Below are 21,117 nucleotides of genomic sequence, written 5' to 3'. Positions count from 1 at the left end.
ACCGAGTGATTTTAATAGCATTTTATTAAACTTTAATCAGTCACGAACAAGACGCGACACCGCGGAACCGCCCGCGCACACTGCACTGAGGCGTCAGCAAGAACGCAACTTAACGGCCGCCATCTTGGGTCAATCCACTTCTTGTTCGTAGGGGGAGGCATTTCTTACAGTGGCGCTTACAATATTTTTAAATTAAGAGATAAGTGACTGGTTAGAACATTATCAGGAGTTTAAATCATATGACTATTTATTACATCCGTGATATCCATCAGTTTTACAGTTTGGGTGATTAAGGTGGGCCATGACTAGGGAGGTGTCCTCCCCTCTGCGCCGCGTTGGTTCGCTCCTTTTCCGCCCGGCGCCGGGTCCTGTGCACATGGCCTGGTAGTACCGCGAAGCCAGGAGCTTCTCTTCCAGGCGACGGCAAAGCACCGAAGGCGGTCACCGGTCACCTCGTCCAGCACCACGGAGACTCCGAGCAGCAGCAGAGCGGAGAGAGCGGGCAATGCACCGGGCGGATAACGCGCTAGACGGGCCCGAGCCAGACATGGAGGACGAGGAGGAGGCCACCGAGGAGGAGATGTCGTTCAGTGACCCGGAGGACTTCGTGGACGACATCACGGAGGAGGGTGAGGACGGCAGTGAGGCTGGGGGCCCCTCTGTGTGCCGGGGGGGCTCCTCTTTGTGCTAGGCCCTCCAACTACTGGGGAACTACAACTCCCAGCATGCACTTGCAGCCTACACACTTAGACCAATAGCAATCTGTCTTCTATTATTTAACCCCTTATGACTTTTATTTATTGCTCCCTCCCCCCAGCTGTAACACTTTTTTTTTTACATTTTTTTTTTGCCAGGCGAGTTGTAGTTGTGAACGGCGCCATTCATTTTACCATATGGAAAATACGGGAAAAATAAAAAAAAATTCTGAGAAATTGTAAAAAAAAAAAAATAATAATAATAATAAAAATGGCATTGTTTGTTTTTGTTTTTTTAGGGTTTTTACGGGGGTCGCTGTGATCTGGAAACATGTGTGTCCAGGTCTGTACGATTGCGGTGGTGTCACACGGCGTGTTTTTTTTGTTTTTTTTTTTCCCCCTCCTCCTCCTGTAAGGCTGTGTGCATACGAGGAGTCCTATAGATCCTGCAGAATGGATGGCATTTATAGAAATCTTGTAGTCACTTTTGTTTTTTTTAATGCAGCGTAAAGTGACCTGCGATGCGAGTTTCAAATCCGCAGCGTGTCCATTTCTCTTGCAAGTGTGCGGATTTTGACACTTATCAATAAAGTTTTTCCAAGGCCAAATACCAGGAAGTAGCAAAAACAAAGCAGCTACTACGTCCGGGGGCAGAATCCCCGCTTTGATGCGGGCTCCGGAGGTGAGCCTGCATCAAAGCCGGGACATGTCAGCTGTTTAAAACAGCTGACATGTGCCCGCAATAGGCGCGGGTGTAATCGCGATCCACCCGCACCTATTAACTAGTTTAATGCCGCTGTCAAACTCTGACAGCGGCATTTAACAAGCGCATGCGGCCGGAAATGTGCGCACTGGTGACCCCTGTCACGTGATCGGGGGTGATCGGTGCGTCGGCATAACAACCAGAGATGTCCTGCAGACTTCTATGGTTGTTGATGCCGGATTGCTGTGAGCACCACCCTGTGGTCGGCGCTCATAGCAAGGCTGTAATTCTACTACATAGGGGCGATCTGAGCAGCGCCTCTATGTAGCAGAGGCTATCGAGTTGTGCAAGCTTCTAGCCTCCCATGGAGACTATTGAAGCACGGCAAAAGTAAAAATGTTTTAAAAAATATAAGCTTAAATGACCCCCCTTTCGCCCCATTCAAAATAAAACAATAATAAAAAAATCAAATATACACATATTTGGTATCGCCGCGTTCAAAATCGCCTGATCTATCAATTAAAAAAAAAAAGGATTAACCTGATCGCTAAATGGTGTTGCGAGAAAAAAAGCATTAGAAACTGCAGAATTACCTTTTTTGGTCGTCGTGACATTGCATTAAAATGCAATAACGGGCGATCAAAAGAACTTATCTGCACCGAAATGCTATCATTAAAAACGTCAGCTCGGCACGCAAAAAAAAAGCCCTCACCCAACCCCTGTGTGGGATTGCACTTTTTTTGCAATTTCACCGCACTTGGATTTTTTTTCTCGTTTTCGACCACACGACATTGTAAAACCAATGTTGTCGTTCAAAAGTACAACTCGTCCTGCCAAAAACAAGCCCTCACATGGCCATATTGACGGTAACATAAAAAAAGTTATGGCTCTGGGAAGGAGGGGAGCGGAAAACGCAAAACTGGAAAAAAGCTCAGGTCATTAAGGGGTTAAAAAAAAACCATGGAAAGATGCAAGTAACCTAATTTACTTAATAGACACAGAAAATCTACAACACCAAGGGTAGGTGCAGACAATCCATAAACTGTGCGGGTTGGACGCTGCGTAATTGTGCCGCATCCAACTCGCAGCAGCCAGTGAAAAACCGCAACGTTCGAACATGGCGTAATAGTGAAGGAAAATATTGTCCCCATATATATTTCTAGATTGAATGAGCCAAGGGAAGGTTTGTTTTCTGAGATGCGTTGGTTCACGGATGGGTAGAAGAGGGTAGATTCTATCTATATACTTTTTTTCTCTCTCCAGTTTTTTTGTCCTCATCTTTGAACCTGTGATCACTTGTCGCATATCATTAGCCGACACCATGTACTGTACATGCACAGCGGATGTCGGGAAGGGTTTAAGCAATACAAAACGTCAGGTCTGCTGTTAACCTATGTGACTGCAGACTCGTGAATTCTCACAGCGCGTGCACTGCAGACTTGTCAGGATTCTCCTCTGTCCGTGCTAGGAGCAAAGGTCACGTGACCGCGGGTATCGATATGTATACGCTCGGCTAGATGGACACAGCCTCGCTCAATGCAAGTGTCTTGTGCAAAGCCGGAACCAGTCTAGTTGGATCATGGCTGGGAGTATGCATGTTGCATGTGTACGTTCATGTGACTGTCATTCCTAGTGCGGACACAGGAGAATCCTGACAGTGTGCAGGGCATGCGGTGCGAGAGTTCACAGATCTGCAGTCACACTGTCAAGCAGATGTGCAAAGATGTATCCTGATGGACCCAATATAAGATTCCCTTTGTCCTTCACTAAACTTCACTGTTGTAGGAGACTCTCCTGTGGATTATGGAGGGAGCGGAGTGCGTCTACCCCTTGTTTTTGGGGCTCTCTGCATACAGACTCCCATTGATAAGAATGTCTGACATGTCAATAGTTTTTCAATACGTGCAGTAGTAGCTGTAGATTAGAACAAACCCACATGTGTAGATCGGGCGGTTCTTCTGTGGGTTTGCCATGTGGTGGATACACCCTAAAGGACAGCCGAGAATACTGATAACCGCCTCTTGCGGAAGTCTAGTAACTACTACAAAGTTAATCATCCACCAGGGCTTGTAACGCGACCCTCTCCCTGCAATGCACTGAGGGATGATGGGCTTTGTAGTACCTCAGGACCTGCAGCTGCCGCCGGAGACCACAGGAGAGGGCTGTCTGTTGATGATAACCTTGGTTTGCCAGCGCGGCACATATGTGCGTGTTCCCGGAGGGTGCAGATTACAGCACAGAGGCGGTATAACATGCCTTCCGTATAAGTACAGCTCGTTCTCTACAGAGATCGTTACATCTGATGCCGTGAGACATTATAATTCCAGAGTTTGTGTATATGTCAGGCTGTACCGGGTCCCGTTCTGCTGGGCTCCACTGTCCTCTGCATGGCTGACATGTAATGTGATATATCCTATGTCTGGCTGTTTGCCGGCAGCGTGACTCAGTATTATCAGCTGATGGCACTGGGGGCTGCGTTCCCTCATGACCAGTTATTGTCTGATATTGCAATTCTGCTATGTTCATGTGAATGGGCTGCCAGGTTGGTAGTGCCACTGTGCTGGAGAAAGGCCACTGTGCTGGAGAAAGGTCAGAGAGGTCACTGCTGCTTACTTTGCAGTGTGACCACTCCGGTATAAGGCCGGCGTCACACATGCGAGTTTTACGGACGTAAGAGCGCAGAAACTACGTCCGTAAAACTCGCATAACATACGGCACAATTATTCTCAATGGGGCTGCTCCTATTAGCCGTATATTACGGTTCAGTATTATACGGCTTTCTACGGCCGTACAAAATCGCAGCATGCTGCGTTTGTCAGCGTATTGCGCAAAAAAAATCACCAATGAAAGTCTATGGGGGCGAGAAAAATACGGATTCCACACGGACCAGCAGTGTGACTTGCGAGAAATACGCAGCGGTGTTAGTGAAAAGTCGGTAATTCAATTGCCGGCTTTGCATTTCTCCTGCCTAAACCCGACAGGATATGAGACATGGTTTACATACAGTAAACCATCTCATATCCCCTTTTTTTTTGCATATTCCACACTACTAATGTTGGTGTGTATGTGCAAAATTTCAGCACTGTAGGTGCTGAAATAAAGGGTTAAATGGCGGAAAAAATTGGCGTGGGCTCCCGCGCAATTTTCTCCGCCAGAATGGTAAAGCCAGTGACTGAGGGCAGATATTAAAGGGAACCTATCACCCCGTTTTTTTCGGTATGAGATAAAAATACTGTTAAATAGGGCCTGAGCTGTGCATTACAATAGTGTAGTTTGTGGACCCCGATTCCCCACCTATGCTGCCGAAATACGTTACCAAAGTAGTCGTTTTCGCCTGTCAATCAGGCTGGTCAGGTCGGATGGGCGTGGTTTCTTCCCCCAGATATTGCGTAGTTTTCCGTTGGTGGCGTAGTGGTGTGCGCATGTCCAAGGTCCCGAATCCTGCACAGGGGTGTGAAAATAGCAGCGATGTCCGTTATTCCATTGGTGATCGGTGGGCGCGGCCATCTTGCTTTGGCCGCGCGTGCGCAGAAGCGGCGCTCTGCTGGCCGCGGCTTCAGGAAAATGGCCGCCGCGATATCCATCTGCGCACGCGCGGCATCCCGCGGCCATTTTCCTGAAGCCGCGGCCAGCAGAGCGCCGCTTCTGCGCACGCGCGGCCAAAGCAAGATGGCCGTGCCCACCGATCACCAATGGAATAACGGACATCGCTGCTATTTTCACACCCCTGTGCAGGATTCGGGACCTTGGACATGCGCACACCACTACGCCACCAACGGAAAACTACGCAATATCTGGGGGAAGAAACCACGCCCATCCGACCTGACCAGCCTGATTGACAGGCGAAAACGACTACTTTGGTAACGTATTTCGGCAGCATAGGTGGGGAATCGGGGTCCACAAAATACACTATTGTAATGCACAGCTCAGGCCCTATTTAACAGTATTTTTATCTCATACCGAAAAGAACGGGGTGATAGGTTCCCTTTAATAGCCAGGAGAGGGTCCATGGTTATTGCCCCCCCCGACCCCCCCATAGCTAAAAACATCTGCCCCCAGCCACCCCAGAAAAGGCACATCTGGAAGATGCGCCAATTCTGGCACTTGGCCACTCTCTTCCCACTCCCTGTAGCGGTGGGATATGGGGTAATGAAGGGTTAATGCCACCTTGCTATTGTAAGGTGACATTAAGCCAGATTAATAATGGAGAGGCGTCAATTATGACACCTATCCATTATTAATCCAATTGTTTGAAAGGGTTAAAAAACACACACACACACATGATTTAAAAGTATTTTAATGAAATAAACACAGCGGTTGTTGTAATAATTTATTGTTCTCTCAATCCATTAGGAAACCCTCGCTTGGCAAAATAATAAACGCACAAGATACATACCTTCTGATGTCCGATCACTTCCCACGATGTAATCCATCTGAAGGGGTTAATTATTTTACAGGCACGAGCCCTGCTAATGCACTCGCTCGTGCCTGTAATTCCCCAGCGAATGAATAAAATGTAGGTCATTGACCTACATTTCCTTCAGTCGCGGTGATGCGCCCCCTGGTGGATGTCCTCATATGACCTGGAGCGTGGGAAAAAGTTCCCAGGCTGCAGTTCATGAGAACATCCAGCAGGGGCACATCACCGCGACTCAATGTAAGTACAGATCACTCTGCTTTCCTTTCAGCACCCGGGGATTACAGGCACGAGCGAGTGGTTTATCGCAGCTCGTGCCTGTAATATTAGTTAACCCCTTCAGATGGATTACCTCATTGGACGTGATCGGACATCAGAAGGTATGTATATTGTGCGTTTATTATTTTGCCAAGCGAGGGCCTGGAAATGGATTGCGAGAGCAATAAATTATTACAACAACCGCTGTGTTTATTTCATTAAAATACTTTTAAATCATATGTGTGCGTTTTTTTAACCCTTTCAAACAATTGGATTAATAATGGATAGGTGTCATAATTGACACCTCTCCATTATTAATCTGGCTTAATGTCACCTTACAATAGCAAGGTGGCATTAACCCTTCATTACCCCATATCCCACCACTACAGGGAGTGGGAAGAGAGTGGCCAAGTGCCAGAATAGGCGCATCTTCCAGATGTGCCTTTTCTGGGGTGGCTGGGGGCAGATGTTTTTAGCCACGGGGGGGCCAATAACCATGGACCCTCTCCTGGCTATTAATATCTGCCCTCAGTCACTGGCTTTACCATTCTGGCGGAGAAAATTGCGCGGGAGCCCACGCCAATTTTTTCTGCCATTTAACCCTTTATTTCAGCAGCTACAGCGCTGAAATTTTGCACATACACACTACTAACATTAGTAGTGTGGAATATGCAAAAAAAAAAGGGGATATGAGATGGTTTACTGTATGTAAACCATGTCTCATATCCTGTCGGGTTTGTGCAGGAGAAATGAGAAGCCGGCAATTGAATTACCGGCTTTTCACAGATATCGCGCTGAATGAAATCTAAATACAGAATATATATATGTGTCTCAATGACATATACATATATATATATATATATATATATATATATATATATATATATATATATATATATATATATATATATATATATATATATATATATATATATATATATATATATATACACACACTCTGTATATATGTTTTCCCCAACATTTGAGCACATAAATCCATTAGATGTCGGTTTTGCAAGCCTGCGCGAAAATCTCGCAGTGCGGATGCCATACGGATTACATACGGAGGATGCCATGCGCAAAATACGCTGACACACCCTGACTACGGATCAATATTTTGGGAACATTTCTCAGTATTACGGCCGTAGTACGGACGTATAATACGTGGCGTATTGTCTTACGCCAAGTGTGACTCCAGCCTAACATTGTGATATTTCCTATTAATAATCCATGAACCTTTCCTGCCCCCGTTTATTTCACTGGCAGTGAGCACTTTCTGTGCCATGCATATGGGGGGGTAAATAAATGTAGTTGTTTTTCTATATAACCAAAGAAGCTGTAAGACCCTCCTCTGCATTATGTCAAGTGAGCAGGAATCGCTCGGACAGGCTGCGTTTTACCACCTCTGCCAGTGACAAGGCCCGTCCCTTTTTCTTCCGTTGCACATAGAGATGAGCGATGGATCCTTTTAGGTGATCACTCTGGCATATGGAAGTAATTTGTTTTTCAATCGTTATTTCCCTAGAATTACTCGATGATATCCTAAAAGATCGCCCTCAGGAAGCAGACGGTATCGACTCCGTGGTCGTAGTGGATAACGTACCGCAGGTTGGACCCGACCGCCTGGAGAAGCTGAAAAATGTCATCAATAAAATTTTCTCCAAGTTTGGGAAAATTACCAACGAGTATTATCCAGACGTGGATGGCACAACTAAAGGGTGCGTATCGGTGTAAAGAAAAAAAAAATAAAATGGCGATGCTGGAGGAATCCACATAAAGGGAGTCTGTTAGAACTAAACTACTGATCAAACCAAGCTCAGACACTCGGTGTACCCTTGAGGTGGCTGAACGGTTAAGTGCATCTTCCCACTCACCTTTTTTCTTGATTGACAGCTTTGGCCTTACAAGAGCGCAATAAGTGTGGAAATCAAGAAGATGGGAAGCTGCACTGAGCTGTTAGTGGTGCAACGAGCGCCTCTGCTTGGTTTGAACAGTCATTTTGTGCTGTCACTCCTTTTAACGGAGATGTTCTTTGCAGTCCGGTGCCTGAAGATAAGTTGTTGTGCTTGGTTTCCAGACATCAATAGCTTCCAGAAGTTCATCTTTTGTTTTTGCTGTACCCTAGGTACATTTTCCTGGAGTACGCACTACCAGCTCACGCTCAGGACGCCGTGAAGAACGCGGACGGATACAAGCTGGACAAACAGCACACTTTTCGAGTGAACATCTTTACAGATTTTGACAAGTGAGTTCGATCAGATGTGATACGACGCTTTCTTTGCAGTAAGAAAATAGAACTGACCACTTGTTTATGCTTTTACAGATATATGATCATTGGTGATGAATGGGAAGTCCCTGAAAAGCAGCCATTTAAAGACTTTGTAAGTGTATATCGTGTTTTCCTGGAGGGACAAGTACATGACTTTCTTTATGGGTGTAACGCTGCCTGTTATTACGAAAGAGTTTGACGTTGGCAGCGTGAATGATATGGGCTGAGTTTTGTGCGTGTGTACGCCATTATAATTGCATGTCTTGCCTAGCTTGTCTTTTTTTTTTTTTTCTCTTCTAGGGTAACCTCCGATCTTGGCTTGAAGATGCAGACTGCAGGGATCAGTTCAGTGTTATATTCGAGTCAGGTGATAGAACGACGATCTTCTGGAACGATGTGAAAGAGCCAGTTCCAGTGGAGGAGAGAGCTGTACGTGGTTCAGTGGCATCATGGGGAGCCGGGGAGCCGTAGGGCCCTGGCGGTGGAGCCGTAGGGCCCTGGCGGTGGAGCCGTAGCGCTCTGGCTCACTCACATCCTTTTAATTCTGCATGTAGCCCCCCGTTTTCTCTGCAGTATATTCAGATGTTGCAGACACTTGTGACTATTTTACTAATTTGGATGGGATTTGGAAAAAATCCATGCATTTGATACAGAAACAAACTCATTCACATAATTTTTAACCCGATTTTATTTGCTACAGATACGTTATTATTGGTCTTATCTACATCCTAATATGTATTAGTAAATCATCTCACCAGACAGACAACTTTTTAAAACCAGGCACGGACGGCTCTTGTTAGATTGAAAGGAGTCTGTCAGCACAAACTGACTGTTCAAACCAAGCACAGGCTTTCTGCACCTTTGGTATAGTCATATAGTTCAGTGTACCTCCCCACCTACTTGTTTCCTTAATTATCTCTGCCATCCTTTTGTTTAACAGCTCTGAGACTGAAAAGAACAGAGATAGATGAAGAACAAGTAGGTGGGAAGGTGTGCTGAACCGTTTGGCCACACCGAGGGTGCACCAAGCGCCTGTGCTTGGTTTGAAGTCATTTTGTGCTGACAGACCCCCTATAAATATGACAAGTGCAAATATTTAGTCTCCTGTTTTGCTATTCTTTTTAGATAAATATTAAGTTTGAGATCTTTTGTTCTTTGTTTTTAGCGATGGACTGAAACATATGTGCGTTGGTCTCCAAGAGGCACTTACCTGGCCACTTTCCATCAGAGAGGAATTGCCCTTTGGGGTGGGGAGAAATTCAAGCAGATCCAGAGGTTTAGCCATCAAGGAGTACAACTCATTGACTTTTCTCCATGTGAAAGGTAGGTATGTTTGGTATTAGTTTAATGAGGGAATCTGTCATTAAACTACGGCAGCATAAATGGGACATTGACTTTACGATTGCAATCAGGTCTGATTTTTCTAAAACATTGCGGTGCGTAAATTAATGTAAGCTGCAATTGCGCAGCCAGTGTCTTATCCTTGCTTCCCGTGGTTTGGGCAGCATCATCTAATGACAGGTTCGCTTTATAAAATGGTTCTTTATTGGGGGACACAGGAAACCAAATATTAGATGTTTGGCCTTCAGTCGATCTGTTTGGAAGGGCCACAACATTGCAGTCTCGTCGTTGTTTGTTTTGCGGCTCCACTAACTATTGAATTGTCCTGTTTATGTTTTTTTATTTTTATTTTTTATAGCTAAAATGTTCCTTTATTTTCTCTTAGGTATCTTGTTACATTTAGCCCTCTTATGGACACTAAGGACGACCCTCAAGCCATTATCATCTGGGACACATTGACTGGACAGAAGAAGAGAGGATTCCACTGTGAGAGCTCAGCGCACTGGCCAATCTTTAAGTATGTGAAGTAATCCTATATATGTTTTTTTTTTTTTTTATCTTACCATTGACTTGTTGCTAGTGTTGAGCATTCCGATGCTGCAAGTATCGGGTATCGGCCGATACTTGCTGTATCGGAATTTCCGATACCGAGATCCGATATTTTTGTGATATCGGGTATCGGTATCGAAACAACATTAATGTAAAAATGTGTAAAAGAAAGAATTAAAATAAAAAATATCGCTATACTCACCTCTCCGACGCAGCCTGGACCTCAGCGAAGGAACCGGCAGCGTTGTTTGTTTAAAATTTGCGCTTTTACTTGGTTACGTGAATTCCCGGCTTGTGATTGGTCAGGGCGGCCATGTTGCCGGGACGCGGACCAATCACAGCAAGCCGTGACGAAATTACGTCACGGCTTGCTGTGATTGGTCCGCGTCCCGGCAACATGGCCGCCATTAACCAATCACAGCAAGCCGTGACGTAATTTCGTCACGGCTTGCTGTGATTGGTCCGCGTCCCGGCAACATGGCCGCCCTGACCAATCACAAGCCGGGAATTCACGTAACCAAGTAAAAGCGCGAATTTTAAACAAACAACGCTGCCGGTTCCCTCGCTGAGGTCCCGGCTGCGTCGGAGAGGTGAGTATAGCGATATTTTTTATTTTAATTCTTTCTTTTACACATTTATATGGTTCCCAGGGCCTGAAGGAGAGTTTCCTCTCCTTCAGACCCTGGGAACCATCAGGAATACCGTCCGATACTTGAGTCCCATTGACTTGTATTGGTATCGGGTATCGGTATCGGATTGGATCCGATACTTTGCCGGTATCGGCCGATACTTTCCGATACCGATACTTTCAAGTATCGGACGGTATCGCTCAACACTACTTGTTGCACGTTCCTGAGCATCTTTCACCTTTCTGCAGGTGGAGTCACGATGGAAAGTTCTTCGCTAGAATGACTCCAGACACGCTCAGTATTTATGAAACTCCTGTAAGTATTCTGTGATTTTTCATTCTTTAATATATTTGTTAGAGCATAGAAGGCGATCTGTAGGGACTGTTAGGAAAATGCTTCTTCACTTAGGGTCAATTCACACTGTGTTGCAATATACTTTGGGAGGATTTCCCCCGAATATGCCTCTGTGTTGGCATGTGTTGCTGTTGACTCGTATGTTAAAGAAAGGGGAAATGTGTACTTCTTTTGCTGGATGCCTCCATACAGACTGCACTATTCCAAACATCTGTATATGTTTATGATGAAGTGCTTTTAACCCTTGTAGGTTAGATGTCTTTTGCAAATAAGAAAGTTGGATATAAAGAAAAACTATACAGTGTTTCTTCAAAAATAAGACTGGATCATATATAATTATTTTTTGCTCTGAAAGATGCGCTAGGGCTTATTGTCAGGGGATGGCTTGTATTTTACGAGCAACAATCCCCAAAAGAAATATATTAACAAAATTTAGTTGAAATACAATTTATTGAAAAATGCTCATTTAAAATCGAAATATATTAATTAGCCAGTAGATGGCGCCACATAACAAATAAATAGGGAAAAGTATGACCATATAAATGACTGTAGTAACAGAGTGGCGTAATCATTAGACATCAAATGAGACCTACAAATTCTAATAATAATTTTACCTAACATGAATATGACAAATAGATGTGGTATCAATTCCTTTTGGAAACTGTAGGTCTTTATTATTTATGTGGGTCCATCTACTTAAAATATAAATATATTAATTAGAATTTTTCCATAAATTGTAATTTAAGCAAAATTTTGTGTTAATCCTATGACTGATTCAGTTGTATATTTTCTTACGTTCTCGTGGTGCAAAACCACATATACCAGTCCCGTAGTGGTGGGTACATACCGTATTTATTATGGATTAAATTAGCTATTTAAGTCTACAATTATTACTCTCTATGTACTTGGACTGACTGCTAATATCGATTTACCCACAAAAGACTCTCACTCACTGGACTCCAAACATTTATGGTAGAGTTTTAAAGTGGCTGGGCTCTCGCGCACACATTAGTGTCACTGTCGGGTCCCCCTGATAGCTGGTGGCTCCCCCTAGTGACCGGATGCAGAAACAACGCGCGTTAGCAGAGTAGAGTGATACTGGTACCCGATCTGTGTATGGGAGCTGTAGTGCAATCAGCTGGAACGGCGAGGGACCTGACAGTGACGCAGATCTCTGTGCGAGAGTCCATCCACCATCGGCACTTGCAAACTCTAAATTGTTTGGGGTCTGGTGAGTGTGATTCTTTAGGGGCTGTCTGTTTTCTCTGAAGGATCCTCCTGTATTCTTTAACTTTTTTTAGCTACTTGGACATATTCTTATTGAATCACAACTAGGGCTTATTTTTGGAGTAGGGCTTACATTTTAAACATACTTCAAAAAGCCTGACGAATAATGCTAGATCTTATTTTCGGGGAAACACGATACTTTAATCAATCCCCTGTTTCTACAGAGATACAGTCTCTATTTCCTTCAATGATTGGCTGCAGCGGTACATCACGTGACCTCTGTAGGAAGTAAGCAGTGACTTGCATGGAGCAGCGGGAGGGGTTTGAATTAATGGAGGATAATAGGAGCTGATCTCCTGTATCCGGCAGCAGCAGTTCTGATACCGTCGGTGCTGCCAATGCTGATCTTTGGGGTGGTGGACCTGCACCAGTATGATAATGATGACCAATTTAATGGGTCTTTTATGCTTTGACATCTTTTTTTCTTTCTTCCTTTTAGTCTATGGGCCTTTTGGATAAGAAGAGTCTGAAGATTACAGGGATAAAGTGAGTGAAAAGCTGCCATTTCGGTCCGCTTTGTCTGCCTTACAAACTTTAAGGGGGTGGGGGTTTACAGAACGTATCGGCCTGAAAAAAAGGCGTTGTGTGCACATGCCCTTACAGTTCCTTTTATCTGTTCAGAGACTTCTCATGGTCCCCGGGCGGTAACATCCTAGCATTCTGGGTTCCTGAAGATAAAGACATCCCAGCCAGAGTGACGCTAATGCAGCTGCCATCCAGACAGGAGATCCGAGTCAGAAACTTGTTCAATGTGGTCGACTGCAAGTTGCATTGGCAGAAGAATGGCGACTATCTGTGTGTGAAGGTGGACCGGACGCCTAAGGGCACGCAGGTAGGCTCCTGTCTGGGCATGCTCTGCTAACGAGTCGCTTTGTGACACTGCTTAGAAGTCTCTTATCTCGCACATAGGGAGTTGTGACCAATTTTGAGATCTTCAGAATGAGAGAGAAGCAAGTTCCAGTCGACGTAGTTGAAATGAAAGGTAAGCCATCCCCTTGGAAATAACTTCTTGTGCTGCCTAATGGTGTCACGCGAGTTTTCATTGCTGGTATTGGCTCAGACCAGAGTCTTTAACCCCTTCATGACCGTGGGATTTTCCGTTTTTCCGTATTCGTTTTTCACTCCCCTCCTTCCCAGAGCCATAACTTTTTTATTTTTCCGTCAATTTGGCCATGTGAGGGCTTATTTTTTGCGGGACGAGTTGTACTTTTGAACGACATCATTGGTTTTACCATGTCGTGTACTAGAAAAAGGGAAAAAAATTCCAAGTGCGGTGAAATTGCAAAAAAAGTGCAATCCCACACTTGTTTTTTGTTTGGCTTTTTTGCTAGGTTCACTAAATGCTAAAACTGACCTGCCATTGTGATTCTCCAGGTCATTACGAGTTCATAGACACCTAACATGACTAGGTTGTTTTTTACCTAAGTGGTGAAAAAAAATTCCAAACTTTGCAAAAAAATAAATAAATAAAATTGCGCCATTTTCCGATACCCGTAGCGTCTCCATTTTTCGTGATCTGGGGTCGGGTGAGGGCTTATTTTTTGCGTGCCGAGCTGGCATTTTTAATGATAGCATTTTGGTGCAGATACGTTCTTTTGATCGCCCGTTATTGCATTTTAATGCAATGTCGTGGCGACCAAAAAAACGTAAATCTGGCGTTTCGATTTTTTTTTTCATTACGCCGTTTAGCGATCAGGTTAATGCTTTTTTTTTATTGATAGATCGGGCGATTCTGAACGCGGCGATACCAAATATGTGTAGGTTGGGTTTTTTTTTTATTGATTTATTTTGATTGGGGCGAAAGGGGGGTGATTTAAACTTTTATATTTTTTTTATTTTTTTCACATTTTTTTTTACTTTTTTTTTTAACTTTTACCATGCTTCTATAGCCTCCATGGTAGGCTAGAAGCAGGCACAGCCCGATCGGCTCTGCTACATAACAGCGATCATCAGATCGCTGTTATGTAGCTAAAATGCAGGTGTGCTGTGAGCGCCGACCACAGGGGGGCGCTCACAGCCACCGGCAATCAGTAACCATAGAGGTCTCCAGGACCTCTATGGTTACCTTCCTGACGCATCGCCGACCCCCGATCATGTGACGGGGGTCGGCGATGCGCTCATATCCGGCCGCACGGCCGGATGCGGTAGTTAAATGCCGCTGTCTGAGTTTGACAGCGGCATTTAACTAGTTAATAGCGGCGGGTGATCGCGATTTCACCCGCCGCTATTGCGCGCACATGTCAGCTGTAAAAAACAGCTGACATGTCGCGACTTTGATGTGCGCTCACCGCCGGAGCGCACATCAAAGCGGGGGTCCCGACATGTGATGTACTATCCCGTCACATGTCGGGAAGGGGTTAAAGGGCTATTCCCATCCTAGACATTTGTCATGTCTTGGCCACTTCAATGATGAAAAGGCTTCTAATATGTTGCTTCCTCCAGCTCCACTCACTTCCTTGGGAAGTTATGTGTTGGGGCACAGAGGTCAATACAGTTCCTCTTTTTGGGCATAATTAGGAAAATTATAAACTTGCATAGCAGGACTTTTTTGCAATGGTAATATATGGGTGATTTATTCCACTATATGCCCATACAGTGGTATATGGTGCAGCCATCCACCGAAGGAATAAGATATACCTCCGACGTAGGCGATGAACAGAGCCCAATTCTGGACATCTGCAAAGTAATACTGAAAAGCTGCAAACACGGCGTCCATGGGGGATTCTCATTTTTATAGCATTTCCCATTGAACTGCATGTAGAAATGGCATGTTCCTCCTTCTTTACATTGATGACGGTGCTAGGCAGGACCCCTTTTGCCAATTTTAGATGCAGGTCCCCTTGGTGCGGCCCTCAGGTATCGCTTGTGTGGATGTGCAATACATGATCGAGATGAACACTCCTTCATACCTGGATGGATTTGTAGCTCTTTATAATGTAGATGTAGTAGTTTTCCAAAGCTGGCGATAGTAGAGCCCCCCCCCTCCATAAACATTGGCCAAATGACTGATCAGTGGCCCGCTGTCTCCCCCATACGCAGCAATGCTTGGCTCAGACTATGTTTTCTATGAGAAAGCTGCAGCCAGACTCCTCCGATAGCGGCTTATGTGTTGGAGAACAAAAGGATCAGCTCTTGGAAATCAGCAATGCCGAATCCTTCTCTCACCGTCATCTGGGGAGAATCGGGAGGTCCCAGTACACGTTAGACGGTTACTCTGTATTTGCAGGTTCGGCCGAGTTTGGTCTGTGTTAAGGCAATAGTCATAGTACAAAATCATTGCAACGTGCGTTTTCCCAATGTGAGGGTAGTGCTGAAAATGAGCATTGTGGCTTTGTTCATCGGTAGCTGTGATCTCGTGCATATAAATGTACACATCTTCTTATCTGCAGATGGAATCATCGCCTTTGCTTGGGAGCCCAATGGGAGCAAGTTTGCTGTGCTTCATGGAGAAGTTCCTCGGATATCGGTCTCATTCTACCATGTCAAGAACAATGGAAAAATTGAATTGATAAGTGAGTTCACATCATTAGTTGCAGTGTTTATTGATAAAATACAACACATTTTTATCTGATTTTTTTTTACTACATGATTTTTTTAAAATCTTTTCAGAGATGTATGACAAGCAGCAAGCTAATACAATCTTCTGGAGTCCACAGGGTCAGTTCTTGGTCCTTGCGGGTTTACGAAGGTGAGAATAATGTGTGTAAGTCTTTGTGTGTGTTTTGTTTTTTGTCCAAGGATTTAAATGTTTCCGTCTCTTGAAAAAACCTGTGCGAATATGACCGCCTTTGTCATGACAAAATTGTATAATCTGCCCAAGCTGATTATAAAAGCACTAGTTTATTCCCTTGATGGCGACCATCTCTGAGTTCATCTTCTTTGCAAGATCCATATTTTTTGTGCAATGTGAGAAAGTGTAATATTTTGGAGAAAGCTAAACTTTTCCTCTGGAGGACAGATCACCTTTCTCCCTCTTTTGACACAAAATGGAGTAGTGTGAATGGCGCCTTATGTGATGAGGTTTTGCACAGTTCCCAACTGCTGTTTTACTCATTGACTTTGTGCTTGTAGCATGAATGGAGCCCTTGCCTTTGTGGACACTTCAGATTGCACCATAATGAACATTGCCGAGCATTATACAGCGTCCGACGTGGAATGGGATCCGACGGGCCGTTACGTCGTCACTTCAGTGTCCTGGTGGAGCCACAAAGTAAGAGGCTTATCGCGTTTTAGTGTCGTTTGTGCAGTGCACGTGCTAGGCTTTGTGCCCTGACAGTGTTAAAAACTATTAAATCCCATAAAGGAGTATTCCATTTATTGGATATGGTACAAATGTCAGACACAAGCAGACACGTCTTTGCCCCTGCAGCATTACAGGGGGTCTTGGAATAGTCAGATCCAGTCATTTTCAGAGCAGCGCTTGCAAGCTCTGTAGAAAAACGCATTGCTAGTCCCTATTCCCGGACGAAAACTTTTTTTCTTGTTTTTCTCAATGTTTTAGATATTTTCATATTATATATTTATTTGTTTTTTATTATTATTCCTAGGTGGACAATGCATACTGGCTGTGGACTTTTCAAGGCCGACTTCTCCAAAAGAACAACAAGGACAGATTTTGCCAGCTGCTGTGGAGGCCAAGACCGCCAACGTTGTTAAGTCAAGATGAAATAAAGGTCCGTGGAGAACGTATTTTTGGGATTTTTTTTTTTTTTTTGTCTTTATATGAGGAACAGCTGTAAAACCGTTTGTTTTGTTTCTTCATTATAGCAAATCAGGAAAGATCTGAAGAAGTACTCCAAAATATTTGAGCAGAAAGATCGTTTAAGCCAATCCAAGGCTTCAAAGGTAAAAATGTACACGATCAGCGGTGTTTGTTATAATGCAAATATTTAGTATTAATAATTATATACATATTTATATATTGGTATTATATAGATATTTATATGTTAGTATTTAGATTAATATTTATATCTTAGTATTATATAAATATAGATTAGTATTTATATATTACATATTAGTGGATTATTCTCATTTGTGTATTTGTCATGACTTTTCCTCTTTTTTTTTTTTTTTTTTTTTTCTGCCTTCCAATAATTGTCTGGCATATGCGTCGTAACTAAAGCAATGTGTATCACTGTATAGGTAAATGTCATGGATTATGAGTTCCATTGTAAACTAATTACTGCTGGACCACCAATAAGTTTTGTCCATCCCGGCGGTCCGGCTCCTACTAACATGAGACCCAGACTACTCTGCTATGCAACCAGGAAGCTTCATTTCCCCTGTAACTTGAGCTAATCTACCAACCCCAGTTACATGGAAAATAAGATGAAGATAATATTTAAAAATTTGAGTAAGACGCTGTGAATAAAGCCTTTTCTGAGTAAAGCCAGTTTCACAGTGTGTGGATGGTCCGCAATTTCTAGACCAGCTGAGGGTCGCCTGACCCAAACTCGCCTACAAGGAAGCTGTGGCTTTGGGTCATCAGCTTCTAACTTTTTCCAACTCTCGCTACACTTATTGACAAAGTGGGGGCAGAGTGTAGTAGAAGGGTCTCGGGATTCCCAGTTCCTGACGCATTTACTAAAAGTTTATCTCAGAAAATGACGTAGACTGTATTGTGTCTTTGCCAGCCAGAAGATGTTGGTTTTCTAGAGCAAATTCACCTGATTTATTGAAAGGGAACACGCTTCTTAATACATATAACATTTTGGATGTCTTAAATGTGGTTGTTTTTTTGTTTTTTTTCATATTTAAAGGAACTGGTTGAGCGCAGAAGAACCATGATGGAAGAATACAAAAAATACAGAGAGATGGCGCAGAAACTGTATTTGGACCAGAAAAATGCTCGCTTGGAGCTTAGAGGTGGTAAGTCACGTAACCTGCGGCATTAAAGGGGGTTGTCCACTTCTGCATAACCTTATTAGTAGCGTGAAGCACTCTGATCATCTTTAGAGTTGAGCAAATTTTTCAAACTTCTGTTCCGATTACGATCGCCGGCGAATATATTTGTTGAACGTCATTGGAATCAATGGGAGTAGAAATGACCAAATATGTTCGGAATTGATCGTCAAGCATGAATCTGCAGGAATAGGGTACCAATATGGCAAATTCAGATTTAACAACCGATTCCGAACATATTCCCTCCACTCTAACTCTAATCATCTTATTTTGAAGGGTCTCTTCTGGTAAGAAGGGGTTGGTTAATAGTTATGACCCCCTTTTAGCCCGGTTACTGAGCCTCCTGTTCAGGAGCCACATGTAGTTCTAGGCCTGTTACATGGGACTTCCCAGATGTTAGTTTTATAGGACCTTAACAGTGACTAGAAACATAACAGATGTATTTCCATTTAGTGTTCACTCCTTAAATTTCAACTTATTTTTTGGCTTATTTTTGTACCAGGAGTCGATACAGATGAGCTCGACAGCAACGTGGACGACTGGGAAGAGGAGACAATTGAATTCTTTGTCACTGAAGAAATTATCCCACTGGAGGAGTAGTCCGCTAGCATTGTGTGAGTTGGATTTTCGTTAAAAATATGGTCAGTCTGATTCTGATTCCTTGCACTTCCACAGATCAGATGAATAAAGACCGCTTCTCTTCTGTAAGGGCTCTGTTCCTTGCTTGCTTTGTACATCGGGCAACGCTCGTAGTCGAATGAATGGGATTGATGGGGCAGCTGTGTTCGATTCTTGGTTCACCAAAGTACATTTTTTCGATTTCTTTAGGGTCCAGTCCTTCTCCTTAAGTAAATATGCATGCGAGACTGCACTCTGACTTGGGATGCATCAGTCTTTGCAATGCTAACCTGTCTCTTTTGTGATGATGGCTTTTAAATACTTGTCAAAACAAGGTCGAAATTTATGATTTTATTTTTTTTTTATTTGTAAATTAATCCGAATTTTCCAAGTTCCATGAAGTCTTAGTAAAAAATATAAACTCCATACCCAGTTTGCTGCATTTTGGAGAAAGACCAACACTGTGTAGACTATTCATCAATATGCTGTAGTGTTGGTATTGTGAGTTATGAACCCCTAAAGTATGTGAAAAATATTACAAAAGCTTGTACTGAATTCCTCTTTACTCAGTATAGTCCGACTGTTAGAAATGAAACTTTGCCTAAAGGCTCCTCCGTACGACCGTTTAAGGGGCATAGTTTATGGCAACAAATCTTCTTCGACCTGGGATCTCGTGGCTCAAGCTAAATGCATCTTCTATGCCTACGATGCCGTTAGTATGGTTCACGAGACCTGTGGTCTGGTGTATTGGGCTTCCGAAATTAAGGCCACAAAGCGATTATATGAATTAGCCATCTTAATGGGAAGGTGGATGTTACGTGTTACCTGTGTTCTTGGTTTGGTGTAGGCTAAGTTCACATTAATACTGCACTCTCTGCAGAGCACTACATCAAAGAATCTGCAAGAAACCGTGTACAACAGAGCCAGCCCCCTGAATGAAGCCCATAATTATAGAGGACACTGTCCGGTACCGGCCCAGGCTCTATTAATCTTTTATGGACTTGGCACACCATAAATACAGTCCTGACGTAGGCCAGACCGTGTCCACAGGTTCGGTCTGCTTCCTGTTGTAATGTAAACTTTCTGGGATTCAGACAGAAGACCAGACGTAATGTGAACTTGGCTCTACATCAATCTAGGATTTCCTACTTTTTAGATAATGTTTGGGATGGCAAAAGTTGACCACCGTTTAGTAATTGCAAAGGTAAATCTTCACTGTGAAATGTGCCGGGGTTCAGTCCGCTGACCGAGGTTTTGTTCTTTCTCTGTACAGCGTTATCCTATCCAGCATCAACACTTCTCCTCTACCAATATCCGAAACTCCAAAAGTTCTGTCTTAATCCTCCTCCTGCGACCGTGAATGGACATTACATCATTCTTGTCTGAAGTTGTGCCTTTAGCCTTCACCGGAGGATCTTTTAAAGAGCGCTACTTTTTAATCTCTTAATTTCCCGTACCACCAATTCCATCCTTATCCAAGCAAAGGGAACTCCTGCTCCGCTGCTTGTACGACAAGAGCCTCTCTGCCTCGCCATGACTTTGCCTCCTCGATGCACGTGGGTTCAGCTCGTGAAGGGCCTTTTCTACTTCCATACTGAATGGACAGTCAGCAGTTCCTACTGGCGGATGATTAGTAAAGATACTCTTGTGCTCGGTCCAGATTTTAGTGTGCTGAACCAGCACTACAGTGGACTGTATCCTCCTCCATTCAGATTGCAACGCTGTGGGATTAAAGATGGAATTTAACCTTAATACAAGTTGTCTTTGGTTTTATTATTTTTAGTTTAGTCTGTACAGTGGTTTTATATTTGACAAATCTGGTATACAGACCGTCACAGTACCCCATTTTCAAATGTGCACATTGTAGATTAAGCAGAAGGCAACAAAACATTAAGGGTACAAATGTATTAAACCTAGGATTCCTCAAAGTACCCACTCTTACTTTACACACACGCAAGCATCATCATCAGGTTGTCACCTTTAATGGCTTCCGATGCACAGGTAGGCCTCGTCAAGAACTCATTTTTGGAATGACCGGCCTTCAGAAAGGGTTTGCCACCATTAAGTGTGTTTTGCAAAGGCAGTGTTGGTACACT

At 43.7% G+C, this 21,117-nt stretch overlaps 1 protein-coding gene across 1 annotated transcript; it reads left to right on the top strand.

Moving 5' to 3' along the window:
* The first annotated feature begins 137 nt into the window (after nucleotides 1-137).
* On the top strand, nucleotides 138-20,778 carry EIF3B (eukaryotic translation initiation factor 3 subunit B). The gene is made up of 19 exons (XM_077274772.1): nucleotides 138-629; nucleotides 7,599-7,791; nucleotides 8,199-8,318; nucleotides 8,397-8,454; nucleotides 8,643-8,771; nucleotides 9,508-9,665; nucleotides 10,069-10,200; nucleotides 11,110-11,176; nucleotides 12,942-12,988; nucleotides 13,124-13,334; nucleotides 13,412-13,484; nucleotides 15,892-16,014; nucleotides 16,112-16,190; nucleotides 16,574-16,712; nucleotides 17,050-17,175; nucleotides 17,270-17,347; nucleotides 18,262-18,370; nucleotides 18,906-19,017; nucleotides 20,295-20,778. Exons 1-18 carry the CDS (start codon nucleotides 506-508, stop codon nucleotides 19,001-19,003), a joined length of 2,064 nt encoding a protein of 687 aa, XP_077130887.1. The 5' UTR covers nucleotides 138-505; the 3' UTR covers nucleotides 19,004-19,017; nucleotides 20,295-20,778.
* Nucleotides 20,779-21,117: the final 339 nt, after the last annotated feature.

This window comes from Ranitomeya variabilis, chromosome 7, assembly GCF_051348905.1.
Source record: "Ranitomeya variabilis isolate aRanVar5 chromosome 7, aRanVar5.hap1, whole genome shotgun sequence".
In the NCBI taxonomy this organism is placed as follows: Eukaryota; Metazoa; Chordata; class Amphibia; order Anura; family Dendrobatidae; genus Ranitomeya; species Ranitomeya variabilis.
The sequence above is the reverse complement of the archived record's forward strand: the minus strand, read 5'-3'. Positions and strand labels throughout refer to the sequence as shown.